The sequence below is a fragment of the Mytilus galloprovincialis genome, chromosome 10 (genome assembly GCF_965363235.1).
Source record: "Mytilus galloprovincialis chromosome 10, xbMytGall1.hap1.1, whole genome shotgun sequence".
Classification (NCBI taxonomy): domain Eukaryota; kingdom Metazoa; phylum Mollusca; class Bivalvia; order Mytilida; family Mytilidae; genus Mytilus; species Mytilus galloprovincialis.
In genome coordinates this window covers 86029427-86045005 of record NC_134847.1, presented here as the reverse complement: position 1 = coordinate 86045005, position 15579 = coordinate 86029427, and the positions used below count along the sequence as shown (strand labels likewise).

The 15579-nt window shown below is 32.0% G+C and overlaps 1 protein-coding gene across 1 annotated transcript; it reads right to left on the bottom strand.

The window, feature by feature from the left end:
• Positions 1–4073: 4073 nt before the first annotated feature.
• On the bottom strand, positions 4074–15213 carry LOC143048681 (uncharacterized). Its single transcript, XM_076222488.1, has 5 exons — positions 15157–15213; positions 13308–13694; positions 8940–9116; positions 7564–7654; positions 4074–5776 (listed from the first exon to the last, which is right to left on the bottom strand). Exons 2-5 carry the CDS (start codon positions 13684–13686, stop codon positions 5281–5283), a joined length of 1143 nt encoding a protein of 380 aa, XP_076078603.1. The 5' UTR covers positions 13687–13694; positions 15157–15213; the 3' UTR covers positions 4074–5280.
• Positions 15214–15579: the final 366 nt, after the last annotated feature.

Below are 15579 nucleotides of genomic sequence, written 5' to 3'. Positions count from 1 at the left end.
TTGATTGACTAAATTCTCCCCAAACTGTCGCTAACGTTTTACGATCACTTTCTGCCATTATTAATACGAAACTAAATTGTACAATGTACTTGTTAAATTTGTATATTAAGCAGACGTTTGGTTAGTTCTAATTCATCAATTTTTATTGTCATAAGTGCATTGATTTTGATGCCAAACCCAATGCAATATTAAATATACATGATAATACCAACCACTTTTATTTAAACAAGCACATCTGAAATGCAAAATCACTTTTTAATGACGTTATCAAATAAAAGGCACTCCGGATCAAACGTGTCTTTTTCGATTATACCAAACTTACACTCGTCCAAAGCCAAAGGGAAATCAGTTACGCATGGCTATCCATTCTCATAATTAAAAAATGTTATTCAGGAATACTTTGTAATTAAGATTTTAGATTCATTAGTTTTGTAGATGATTTCCTAAGGAATAACAACTAACAAGGATCTAATGTTCTGATGTTTATTACCAGTAGTTTAAAAAAACAATTCTGATTATTCGTGCTATTTCATATAACATAAGTATGTACTTTAATGGAATATCACAGATTATATAATACAAAACTATAATAACTAATAATACATTTAACTGTTATAAACTATACAGGTAGAATTTTTTTTCTTCAATATTAACAGTCAATGAAATTAACATCATTTTACAATTGGTTTGCCCTTAAATTATTTTTTTATCTTTGCCATTATTATCTTATTTTATTTTTAGCTCACCTGGCCTAAAGGGCCAAGTGAGCTTTTCTCATCACTTGGCGTCCGTCGTCCCTCGTCCGTCGTCGTCGTCCGTCGTTAGCTTTTACAAAAATCTCCTCTGAAACTACTGGGCCAAAATTAACCAAACTTGGCCACAATCATCATTGGGGTATCTAGTTTAAAAAATGTGTGGCGTGACCCCGCCAACCAACCAAAATGGCCGCCATGGCTAAAAATAGAACATAGGGGTAAAATGTATATTTTGGCTTATAACTCTGATACCAAAGCTTTTAGAGCAAATCTGAAAGGGGTAAAATTGTTGAACAGGTAAAGATCTATCTGCCCTGAAATTTTCAGACGAATCTGACAACCGGTTGTTGGGTTGCTGCCCCCAAATTAGTAGTTTTAAGGAAATTTTGCAGATTTTGGTTATTATCTTGAATGTGATTATAGATAGAGATAAACTGTAAACAGCAATAATGTTCAGCAAAGTAAGATCTACAAATAAGTTAACAATGACTAAAATTGTCAGTTGACCCCTGAAGGAGTTATTGCCCTTTATAGTCAATTTTTAACCATTTTTCAAAAATTTTAGTATTCTTTTTAAAAAATCTTCTCCTCTGAAACTACTAGGCCAAATTTAACCACACTTGGCCATAATCATCATTGGGGTATCTAATTTTTAAAAATGTGTGGCGTGACCCGTCCAACCAACCAAGATGGCCCCCTTTGCTAAAAATAGTACAAGGGGTGAAATGTAGATTTTGGCTTATATCTCTGAAACTAAGCATTTAGAGCAAATCTGACGAGGGGTAAAATTGTTTATTTGGTCAAGATTTATCTGACCTGCAATTTTCAGACAAATCTGACAACCAGTTGTTGGGTTGCTGCCCCCAAATTAGTAATTTTAAGGAAATTTTGGTTATTATCTTGAATGTTATTATAGATAGAGATAAACTGTAAACAGCAATAATGTTCAACAAAATAAGATCTACAAATAAGTCAAAACGACCAAAATTGTCAATTGACCCTTTAAGGAGTTATTGCCCTTTTAGGTCAATTTTTAACAATTTTCATAATTTTTTGTAAATTTTTGTAAATTTTTTAAGAAAATATTTTCAACTGTTATTACTGGGCCAAGTTCATTATAGATAGAGATAATTGTAGCAACAAGAATGTTCAGTATAGAAAGATCTACAAACACAATTTTGTCATGAATTTATCTGTGTCCATTGTTTAATATGCAAATAGACCAAGGTGAGCGACACAGGCTCTTGAGAGCCTCTAGTTTATCTTTTATTGTAATCATATTATTTAACATTTATATACAATAGATATATTACAGATTACACAGAAATATCACAAGACAATGTTTTAAAGTATAATGACATATATCATCAACACAATAAGCAAACATTAAATGATATGACTGCTTTAGTCTCTTGCACCAGAATATTGTTCTTTAAAGTGTTTCTCAGGTAGTTCACATCCAATATTTTATAAAAATATTCTTTACAAAAAAACGTCGGCAATCACTTCAAAAGCTAACCAAGTCTTTAAATAGACTTATTCGGAAAGGATATAGTTACGATACTGTTGTCAAGTAATTGAGGATTATTTTGGTATTAATGTTGATTAACTCATAGGGTCTTTGCACCGGAAATAAACACATTCATTCTAAAATCAGTTGTTGGCATGATGCGCGTCATGTTCTACTCTTATATTTTATTGCGGTATAATACTAAACCCCTAACGGGAGGGATTTTACTTGATTATCATATAATGAAGTCATAATCTTTCAATCAGTTTAATTGAGGTCTGGAGCTGGCATGTCAGTAACTGCTTGTAGTCCTTTGTTCAGGTATGTATCATAGTCCTTTTGCTTAGTCTCTTTTTACCTATTCTGATATCGGACTCGGACTTCTTTTAAACTGAGTTTTACTGTGCGTATTGCTATGAGTTTCTTTATTCTATATTGGCTAGAGGTATAGGGGGAGGGTTGAGATCTCAAAAACTTGTTTAACCCCGCCGCATTTTTGCGCCTGTCCTACGTCAGGAGCCTCTGGCCTTTGTTGATCTTGTATGTTTAAAAAGTAAAATCACAAAAATACTGAACTCAGAGGAAAATCAATTCGGAAAGTCCATAATCACATGGCAAAATCAAATAACAAAACGCATCAAAAATGAATGGACAAGAACTGTCATATTCCTGACTTGGTACAGGCATTTTCAAATGTAGAAAATGGTGGATTGAACCTGGTTTTATAGCTAGCTAAACCTCTCACTTGTATGACAGTCGCATCAAATTCCATTATATTGTCACCGATGCGTGAACAAAACAAACAGACACAATAGGTAAAAATGTCAAAAATAGGGGTACAGCAGTCAACATTGTGTTATCATCTTAATCACTATAAAAACAACAAATGTAACGAAGAAGCACAAAAAGGCATACATCAAATTGACATCCTCATTTTGATTATATTATACGATTTTATTTGTCTATGTAAAATGCACCCATCAAGGAAGGAGGGTTTTGAGTACTGGTGAAAATTGCGCGTTTGAAATTCGCACAGGTAGACATGAAATAATTTTGTCGTTCAAAGTATGACGGGATGCATAAATACAGTCACGCAAAATAGATATAACAAAAACTGGCTTAACAGTTAAAGTAATAATAATAAATAAAATAATAGTGTGGTTCAAAGTATGACGGGATACATAAGTACAGAGGCACGTCAAATGTATATCACAAGTTTTTTTTAATTTACGTTCATTTATATGTTTTAGAGTTTAGTGTGACGTCCATTGCACTAGTAAACAATTTTATTTAGGGGCTAGCTGAAAACCACCTGCGGGAGCGGGATTTTCTATCTGCGTTGAAGACCCATTGGTATGTTATTCGATGATATGAAAGTGTTTAGCGACCTTGACTGGCTTTACAGCCCCTGCATGGTCGGCTCGGTGCCCGAAGAGTGTTTGGTGAACATTTAAATGTTGTTGTTTTTTATTGTTGTTAAGCAGGAACAAGGAGGCCATTTTGGTTTTGCTAGATTGATTTTGTTTTTGACTATTGTTGTTTGGTTGCAATCTACTTCCTCCACCACGGCTGCTCTCAAGGTCAGCTCGGCAGTCCGCTAACTACGTTGATGAATTACTGGTCGATGGGTCTCGGACATAGTTATAACGATGACAGAAAGCTTTATCAGGATCAAATTATTCAATAATAAACTATTGATTTATATAAATGGAAACACTCTTAAATATGTTGAACAAATAATTGTAAAACTCTCAGTTATAGCATTACCATACTGTCTTTAACTGAGTGCTAAAAAAAGAGGCCGAAGATATCAAAGCTAGAATTTTATTACAAATATTGAATACTTTATACAATTACAATATGACTGTAACATTTCTGTTTTCTCATTGGCTAAACACAAAAGGAATTTTTATAATTTATACAACATGTTTAAGATTTTGAAAAGCCAACAAGTACAAAAATGTTGTTTCCCTAGACAATGTCAAATTAGACTTATGAGGTGTTGCAAAATTCTCGTAAATCGTTTCTTGGTGTTTTAAGTACATTTTAAAGGAGATTGGAACTGCCCTTTTATATCATATTGTGGATATAGTTAGAGTCCGATATGCTCTTCGACTTGGTATACTATGTATTGACCTTTTAAGTTTTTGATTCGAATGTCACTGATGAGTATTTTGTAGACCAAAGAGATGCTACAGATAGCAGAAGAAAACCCAAACCATAAGTCGAAACAAAACTAACAGCACCATGGTTAGAAAGGAAAACGAAAGACAAACATCAGTGCACAAAAAACAACATAGAAACTTAAAACTAAGCAGCACGAACCCCATCATAAACTGAGGCTTTCCGGAAGGGTTAGCAGATCCTGGTCTAAATTGCCTCTGTAGTATACAATTATAAGTTTAGTTTTTTTTGTTCAGTAATTTATAAATATTTTGAGCAAAAATTAAACATGTTAACAAAAATATGAATTGGGAAAAAAGTAATATCATAAGACCATTGTTGACTTTTGATATCAATTGCATATAATTGTCCTTGATAAACAACATTTATACTCCAGCGTCAATACATGTATAATATGGATTCCAATATAATTATTATTTATGAAGTGTTGATATTTTTATTTTTCCCCAACTGACGAATAAGGTAACTTACTACCTTAAATGTCAATAATAAAAAAAGTATACTTATCGTGCAACTTTAAAAAAAAACCACAAAATTAGTTAACCTTTTGAATATTTAAAAATATGACATATCAGTGCTTTATTAAATAGATTTCACAAAATATATAGTAGAGTTTTAAACAGTTTGGCTTTATTACACGCAAAGCATTAGGCACTAAGCATTTTGACATGCATTTTATTTCAGTTATCGTATGCGGTTGCGTATTAACAGACGCTTGTTAGAAAACGCATTTTAACTGCTGTTTGCATTTATTAGATTTCATGTCCGACAACTCCAATAAAGGGTAATTTCTGGTAATTCGCACTATTTGTTGCACATTTTGTTTTGTCATCATTCACCAGCTTTCCCCCTATTTGTTTTATCAACCACTGCATATGTCTGATCTACATGTAAACCAGACATCTCCATGTCTTTTTCGCTGCTATTCCTTACCAAAGGAGAACCATGTTTAACACTTTCAGATTTTCTCCCTTTGTCTACCACGGCATATTCATCATTGCTATTTTCCAAGATAGATATATGTTGTGTTTGGTTGTCTGATTCACGGAAGTTAACGGCCGCTTTCGGTTTATGTTTAGTATCTGGACTTCCTATTGAACTGTATTTTCCGTCAGCTGTACTATATTCGACATCAGAACTTCTACTTTCATTAACTTCTCGTTTCCGTCCTAAATCAACCATATGGTAATTACCGTCCTCAATAATTTCTTGTTGATCGGAGGAAACGTATAAAATGTTATCCTTTAGTTCGCCATTATCAGAATCAGGATCATTTCTGCCATGCGTAGTTTGTTCTCCATTTATAGTTTTCTTCTTTGATCTTTTCCTGTAGTTCCAAATAATTATGTTTTATCATGATAAACAAACAACTTTAATTTTTTTTTTTATATAGAAATATGGAATATGGAATATTGAGTATCAGTGAGCATATTCACCAAGGAGCCGTTAAGGTCAATAAATTTTCACCTGAAAACCAGGAACTTGATTGTGCATATAAAACATTTAACTTAACTTATTGAAAATTAGCGATGATTGTAATATTCAATACGAACAATTTTGTCTTTAAATTAGAAATCAGTAAAATCATTGTATAATAAAAAAACAAAGCATGTCAGAAAAACAATTATCAATAATGTTCAGAACACTCACGATGGTGTACACAAGATAAAACAAACAAGAATAGGGTATGCAATCTATTATATTCATACATACAGTAAATTCGAACTTAGCAGTAATTTGATAAGCGGTACGAATGCTACTATCCATTAAAGATTTTTTTTTAAATAATCAAGATGGAAGCGAACGCAGAAAGATCAATGGGAAACTTGAGTGTAATCATTTTTTTCTCGTTATGTCATGTGAGGAGATTAATTCACTGATAATTTCAAATAAAGGTTCATTTATGGAAGGCCTATGTAAACCGTGAGAGATGTCAATTCTTTCAATTATTTATTTTTTATTGTGTATCACATTTGACACAATTTCCGTTTGCCCGTTTTTTGAGATTTCATGATAGAATCTTAGTTTTCACATAGTTATATTCTTGTCAGTTTCCGTATTCTAGATTTTACGTAGATAACACTTGACAAATGATCCGGTTTCCTTTTTTGGGAGATTTTATGATAACAATCGTTCTTCCTTTTTGTCTTTGAACACTACTTTCTGGTCATGAACTTCCTTTCAATATTCTTATAAGGTAATGATATTGATGATGTAAATTTTAGAACATTTAATTATGGATTTTCCTTATTGGTATCAACGTTGTATTTTTATTTGAAATAAATCCTTATATATGTGTTTGACTTCCATTCCAATTTGGTTTTGTTTGTTTGTACAATGACCTTTATTATAAAATAGTCTTGTTTCTGTGTTGAAGGCCTCACTAACACTTTTGGATAAAGAACAGCTTTAGACGCGCGGTTCGTTCGGTTTTAGTATGGCTTTTTTTATAATATTGTACAATTTTGAAATTGCAGAAAAAAAAAATCTATTTAATGGTCAGAAAACTATTGATATGCCGGTGTTAATCTGAGATCTTTTCTATTTCATACAAATCAATAAATCTCATATAACGACACAAAGTACGCGGATAGAGATGATATCTTCAAAAGATATGAAGTTGATCAGTTTCAACAAGTCCTTGTTTTGATTATTTCCATTCTGTTAGGGCTGTTTGTTCTAGGTCTGTTGTTGTAAATCATGAGATTATTTCATGAAAATGCAAAACAACAAATGTACCGAACTCCAAAGATAATCCAAAACGGAAAGTTCGTATTAAAATGACAAAACCAAAAGCTCATTTACACCAAACTAACGAACAACAACTGTAATATTCCCGACTTGGCACATGCATTTTCCATATATAAACGGTTGACTAAACCTGGTTTTATAGGTAGCTAAACCTCACATGATTGTTTTCCAATGTACAAAAATGTACCTTATCTTTAAAACATTTTGATGACGGAATACCAGCACTGAAAATGGAAGACATCAAACCCATCAATACGTCTGACTTTTTACATTGTTGTCATTGTAGTGATATTCATATTTCAGGTTTTTAATGGACATATTGCAGATAAACAAAATAAGAAAATAACGTTGAATGCAATTTACCTTATACACAGTATAATCAATAGAATAACTATAATCACAAGCACTCCTCCTGCACCCGCACCTATATAGATGTACTTTTCGAACTTCTTATCTGTTAAAAAAATGAATTCAATACGATTCTTTGCAACTTTGAATATAAATCACATTCAACTAAGTTGTCTCTATTACTGTATCTTTAATATCAAACCAATAACATCATTAAATGGTATGTCTCTTTTCATTAATCTTGATAATTATGGTGTCATAATATGATCTATAAACTAAAAAGACAACTATCGAGTTCGTTGCAAATCGGTCAAAAATGTTGGTTTTAGTGAAGTTCATTCGTGCGTTTAGGGGCGTCGTCACTTCAAATTTTATCATGAGCTTTAGCTGATAGTTATGACGTTTGTGTTTCTTATCGTTTATATCATTTAAAGTATGTTGACTGTATTTTTTATATAATACACACTGAGTCTAAAAATAAAAGTTTACCGCAATTCAAAAGTCATAAATCGATTCAGAGAAAACAAATCCGGTGTGCAAACTGAAACCGAAGGAAACCCATCAACACTATCATGGATTGAATTTTGAACAGCGGTATACTACTGTTGCCTTTATGTATTGCTTATATGGCAATTTTACAGAAATGTTACTATAAATATATCACTAGAATTGTGTGACAGGAAATAGCACAAAGAAACGCAAGAACTATCAGCTGAAGCTCATGATAAAATTTGAATATCAAGGCCAAGGCCCTGTGTAGAATTAAAAAAAATTCTTTTGTTTCCATACATTATTTCGGTTCTAATAGGATTGATATTTATAACACAGCTAAATCGACATAGCGTTTGCAAATATATGTTACGATACATGAGGATTTACGGATGATATATATTTCTTACAGCCATTATAGTACTTACATCTCTATAAGTCTGCGCTTAGTATAGATATATCGAGAATTTTATCACATTGTTGTTAACAAAGCGAAAGATGCACGTCATGTTAGAATCTTGAAGTTCATACAAAGGCTGTGACTACGTCATAATTATTTGGATAACTTATTCAGGGAAAATTGAAATTAACTAAACTATAGTGACTAATAATACATATGTGAAATAAACTGAAAATACAACAAACGATAAGACTAAACAAAACATCCCACAAAACACACAATAAAAACATCATACCTAAATGCATGAATATTGTATTTTTTGTATTTATTTTACTATGGGGAAGTCTACCTACGAATATATAACTGATTTTTTTGTATTTTGCTTCTAGCAAATATTCGGCTGTTGTCTGCTCTTTTGTAAGTTTTTTGTCTCTTTGAATCATTTCCCATTTGCATTCCCAATTTAATGAACTTTACTACATCTTAAAGTGATTAACATTACCCTCTTGATTGTATCCTTTCTTTGATACAGTTTTATCATTGTCTTCAGTAGCAGCTGTTGTCGGCACTATTTCTCCCTCAGATTGTAGGTTGTCCTTAGCTGATATATGTGCTGTTGTCTCATCAGGATCATCACACTGTATGTTTAATTGTACTTTGGAATCATTCGACTTATCTTCTAATATTAAAATTATTTTTTATAGTATCAATTAACGAAATTCACAATGAAGTACTATTATATTTATTTGTTATATTATCAATTAATATAATTGAAACATAGAAGTTAACACTGATAAAACTAAAATAGTTGTGTTTAGAAATGGATGGCAACCTGTAAACAATCATTTCATGTATAATAATCAAGAACTTCAAATCGTAAATTCATACGTTTACCTTGGAATGTTGCTGCACTTTAACGGGAAATTCTTACACACGCAAAAACGACTATCACAACAAGGATCAAGAGCTCTTTCATCACTCTTAAAATGTTTAGATAATATTTACATTTCTACAAAGCAACAATGTCTTCTTTATGACAGTATGGTTGGATCGGTACTGAACTATTCTTCCGAAATATGGGGTTTTCACCGTGCCAACGACATAGAAATTATTCATAACCGTTTTTGTAGGTTTGTTTTAAAAGTAGGTAAACGTGCTCCTATTAGTTTTCTTTGTGGCGAGCTTGGTCATCTACCTATGTATGTTTTGAGAAAACAATTAATCTTAAAATATTGGTTACGTATTGTTATATATAAACCAGCTTTTGTATATGATGTATATAAAATTTTGTATGACGATGCAAATCATGGTAAAATTAATTGGGCATCTAATGTGCGTGATTTTTTATTTAGTCTTGGAATGAACCATATTTGTATTGATCAGAATAATATTGAAATATCGTTTGATGTTATAAAGACACGCATTAAAGATCAATATCTACAAAAATGGTCAGCAGATATTTGTGACTGTGAGAAATTAAGTGTGTATAGAAGTATAAAGTTTGATTTTTGTCTTGAGAATTATTTTAGCTACATTAATAATATTAACATTCTTACAAAACTACGAAGTGGTACATTGAAACTTAATGTTGAAGTTGGTCGCTTCTCTGATATACCAAGAGAAATGCGTCTTTGTGTATGTTGTAAATGCAATGTGTTGAGAATGAATTCCATTTTGTATTGGTATGTCCAGCATATAGGGCAATTAGAATATTGTTTTTGCCACGCTGTTATTGTTCATGGCCTACTATTTTTAAACTATCTTGTTTGTTGAAAGCTAATTCTAGATCTTTAACAATTAAGCTCTGTAACTATTTGAAGAGTGCATGGAAAGCTAGATCTGATATTATTGGTTAGCTACAACATGTATGTTATTATTGTATTGTTCTCTGTTACCAGTCTTTTGTCACATTATGTATATATTATGTATTGCCATAGCATGTTATATATGCTTTTGCAAATAAAATATTCATTCATTCATTCAATTAACGAAATTCACAATAAAGTACTCTTATATTTATTTGTCATGGTATCAATTAACGAAATTCACAATAAAATACTTTTATATTTATTTGTTATATAATCAAGTAACGAAATTCACAATAAAGTACTATTACATTTATTTGTTATAGTATCAATTAACGAAATTCACAGTAAATTACTTTTATATTTATTTTTTATAGTATCAATTAACGAAATTCACAATAAAGTACTATCAAACGCAAGTTTAAATTTAAAACGAAATTCTACTTTTAGTCATAAGTATGCAATCCACGTTAAGTAGATAATGTGTCTGATCCCTTTTTTAATGAACTGAAGGATCGGATTTCATAGCTTTCAAAGGAGGAGCGAAAGATACCAGAGGGAAAGTCAAACGATCAAACGCTATCTAGATTTAAATAAATTAAACAACGAAATGACATTGTGTTTTACAATTTATGTCAGTTTGTTTTGTTCACTTAAGGAATGACTGTAATAATGTTTCTGTCTACGAAGAAATAACATACAAAATGTGATACACACTGAATAACCCGCGTGTATTAATAATAACATTTTATATCATGACAAGTTACAGATCAAGTTCGAATTTTAGTTTCGGTCTAATGATTATGTGCAGAATAATATTCCTTGGACTAAGAAAATTCACTCAAATGATCTGTTTTCCACACTCTTTTTGTCATGCTTGAAGTTTTTAATTTGTTATTTGGTATATAGTTTTATACTGGCTTTCAGTAACTGCCAGTAATTTCAAATTTGTACTTAGTGTGTTTTGGTTGTTGGGATGTACAAGTTCCCGGCCACGTCCACTTGTATTGGCGTTTGAATTTTTATCCATCTGATGTGTTAAGCCCTTTTCAACTAATTTTTATAGTTTGTTCTTATGTTACACCACTGTTCCAGTTGAGGAGAGAGTTGGGATCGCGCCAACATGTTTAACCCCGCCACATTGTCTTCGTATGTGACTGTCCCAAGTTAGGAGCCTGTTATTCAGTGGTTGTCGTTTGTTTATGTGTTATATAATTTTTTTCGTTGATTTTTTGTACATAAATTAGGCCGTTAGTTTTCTTGTTTGGATTGTTTTACATTGTCATTTCGGGGAATTTTATTGCTGACTATGCGGTATTGGCTTTGCTCATTGTTGAAGGACGTACGGTGACCTATAGTTATTAATTTCTGTGTCATTGTGTCTCTTGTGGAGAATTGGAAATCGAACCCCATCTTCTTTTACAAAATCATCGGGTATAAAAAGTACTCAACTATCAGGCCAATACAAGAATATTAATTAAAAAAAGACGAATCATGTACGCAGTAAATTGCTCGTACTTAGATTCGCGCCGTGTTCTTTTTCCTTGCATTCAAATTCTTTCGATATGTTCCTGATTTAATGATGACAATAAGCCGGATATGCTTAAGCACTTTTCGTGTATTGACTTTTGTTTAAAACAACGCGTTACCATTCAACGGGTTCATGAAGGTGGCACGGTAGTATTTCCTGGCCCATAAGGGATAATGATAGCCTTATTAGAATGTTCACCACTTTCTAACACTGCCAAAAATTCTACATTCATAGCTAACTGAAGTACTTTCATTTTACTATTAAGAAATAATATATTATGTTTGTTTCATTATAATACGTTATTCTGATTGGCTAACTGCACATCACGTGTTATTCCTTAAGCAAATGCATTACTCAATAAAACTTATCATTCATGTCAACACGAGGTCCCACAATAAAGTTCACAGGTGAATTAAATAAAAAGTTGATAAAATACGTGTTTTCATGATCCTAGCTAAAAAACGTTATTATAAGTATTAACTTTTTGGAATTTTTTATCCTCAATGCTCTTCAACTTTGTACTTGTTTGGCTTTATAAATTTTTTGATATGAGCGTCACTGATGAGTCTTTTGTAGACGAAACGCGCGTCTGGCGTACTGAATTATAATCCTGGTACCTTTGATAACTATTTACACCACTGGGTCGATGCCACTGCTGGTGGTCGTTTCGTCCCCGAGGGGATCACCAGCCCAGTACTCGACATGAATATCAATAATGTGGTCATTTTTATAAATTTCCTGTTTACACAATTTTATTTAATTTTTAAAATAACTAAGGATTTTCTTATCCCAGACATAGATTACCTTAGCCGTATTTGGCATAAAATTTTGGAATTTTGGATCCTCAATGCTATTCAATTTTGTACTTGTTTGGCTTTATAAATATTTTGATATGAGCGTCACTGATGAGTCTTTTGTAGACGAAACGCGCGTCTGGCGTACTAAATTATAATCCTGGTACCTTCGATTACTATTGAATGCTTCTTTTTGTAACTTCATAGGGTTGTAAAAGCGTTGACCGTGCGCACATTTTTAAAATGAAGTACTTCGCTTTTACACCCCAACAAATTTACAAAAAGAGGCAATCAATTCTTAAATAAATGATTGTGTACCATGCCTGTTTACTTTTTTCCCTATTTAAAAAAAACCTTAGGCCACTAGGGCTTTTGGGTCTTTTATCATGCAGTGAATACACAATTTAAAAAAGTTCTCAAAAAATCATTTTCATCTGTATATAAAATTATTTCATATTTTTCTACACCCGCTTCATCCCTCATCTTGGGAAAGTATGTTCAGTTGATACTGTATGTTTTGTTCAATTACACTGTTCAGATACATTGACTTAGGTAGGGTACACAAAAGAGCAGCCTAAATTCTGGAATGCAAATACTACCGTGCCACCTGAATGCCTCTGCTGTATTGTTTGACATTGAAATTGTGGATAGAACTAGGAAGTTCATCTTTTCTCTTTCGCGTAACAGGTAAGAAAGCATCGTGCATTTTATTAATTTTTCTACATGAAACAGATACATACCTCTAAATATATGCATGCAGTATCCTCTGGTAAAATTGCCAGCAATAACTCTGGATTTCAGTTCGATAACGCTATCGTTTTCTAGAACAATTTCTCGCTTTTTAGTACCATTTTTACATTGTATTGGGTCAATATTTCTAATAAATCCTGTAACTTCAGGATAATCAACATCAATAGCTAGTCCACAATTCTGTGTTGATGGAACTGTCTTTTCCAGGTTTTGGTATCTTCTCATTTGTACAGAGTAATTGCCTGTATTATTTAGAAGACTGATACGACACGTACAGTTAGCTTTCTGCTTCATTACACGTATAATTACACTGTCTTTAAATTTCTTTCCGTCATCACTATTTTCAAATACGTGGTCGCCTGTACACATGTCTGCAGCTAAGAGAAGAAACAATGTGAGTAGATAAACTGGTTTATTTCATGTGAGAAGTAACTGAAACAGGGATGATTTTAGTATGATTATTTTCAAAATGAAGCTTCTTTTATTTTAAATGATCTCTCATAAATTCGTCCGAATTGAACACATTTCTAATCAATCTACATGATGACATAAGAGGCCAGCCAACATGTAGACAAGGTCTGCTCGTAATAACTTATTATTTTCTGTGCGATGCAACAATTAATGAAAGCATAACAAACATCTCTAAAGAAACACACATCTAGCTTTTCTACACTTAATCATAAAAATATAATGCAAATAATACACATTTACTATACAGAACGTGTTGTTCTTAGAAGATACTTTCAGCACATCGATACATACAATACAAGTATCTGACTTATATGGCTATGGAACCCCACTCGTACTACCGACTATAAAATGACCGTGCAGTACTAACCAAAGACCTATAATTAGATACTAACCGAGCTAGTTCTATAGTAACTGAAGATGGAAATATAAAGGAATATAAGTACATTTACTTTTGTTCTTATATTAAAGACATTTATAAATATATCAGCTCATTTTCCGTATACGCTTACTGCTTATTTATTAATTTTAACCGATTTTTTTCAAAGTACAAAGGTGATAATCGCAAAAAAAAGCTTTTTCATACTTTCGACATTCTATTAATTTCTGAAAAGGAAAGAAGTATATTTTGCAAGGATTCAATATAAAGTCCGTATCTGTCAAATCATTATGAGCTTTGTTTAAATCTAAGCAGAATACTAGTTTATCGAATCGATTTAATGGCGATCGGTATACAACTCCGAATTTACCTTTATCGGGTGGACACTGTGAACATACTAGTATGCATATATAGACAATGTCTCAGCGACCAGTTGATTTAAAATTTTATCTTATGGTTTTGACCTGTTATCTTTTTCTCGCAAGGATAGATAAATCTCGTATCACACTGCACAGAGCGTGATACTAAAAGTGATACTGAAATTTACGTTCATTTGATTGGTTCATCCAATATCACAAGTCGACATTACGGTCATTGACGACTTTCAAAGGTTAAGATGATGTATATTTCGTCCATAACAACGGACGTGTGTGATTTCGTCAATAATATATAAAACACTAACTCATTTCATCAGACAATCTTCCTTCCTATTTATCAATTTTTATTACATATTCTGAAGTGTACACAGGTCTTTAAATGTCTGATACTAAAGTTTGACGCAAGAAAAGGACATATGACATCATACAGGAATGTGCCACAGACTAGATCAATTACGCTGAATTTTTAATTTACACATTGAGTGTTGAACATACGAGAAATAGGTTTAATAACTTGTTAAAATCATTATAAAACCTATAATTATCAAAGTGTGGTGTTCACAAAACAAAACCTCTATTGTCTGACCGACAGAAACAGAAATTATAATGATTTACCTATATCATTATGCTTATAGCCTATGCCAATAAAACACGGATCATCTACAGATCCCAACTCTGAAATATATAAAGCATCTTATCATCGTGTATGTTCACAAAAAAAAGTAAAGAAAACAAAAAGATTAATTTTATGTCTGATATTTGTTATGCAATAAAATGTTTTTCGATTATTATTGTCAATTTTCAATAATCGACATAAAAGGTTTTTTTTTTCAGAAAATGATGCGTAAAGATAATGCCGTCAAATATTAAAACTGTGAAATTAATCTTTTTGCTACCCATTTTGTAACTAGTTAATACTGCAGTTTTATCATGTATATCTTTTATCAAGTCTTTTTATTACTATTTGCAAACGTATAAATTATTCTAAATCATAGGAATGTTCTGGTACCTAACAGAAAACCCTGGCCAATTTTGGCA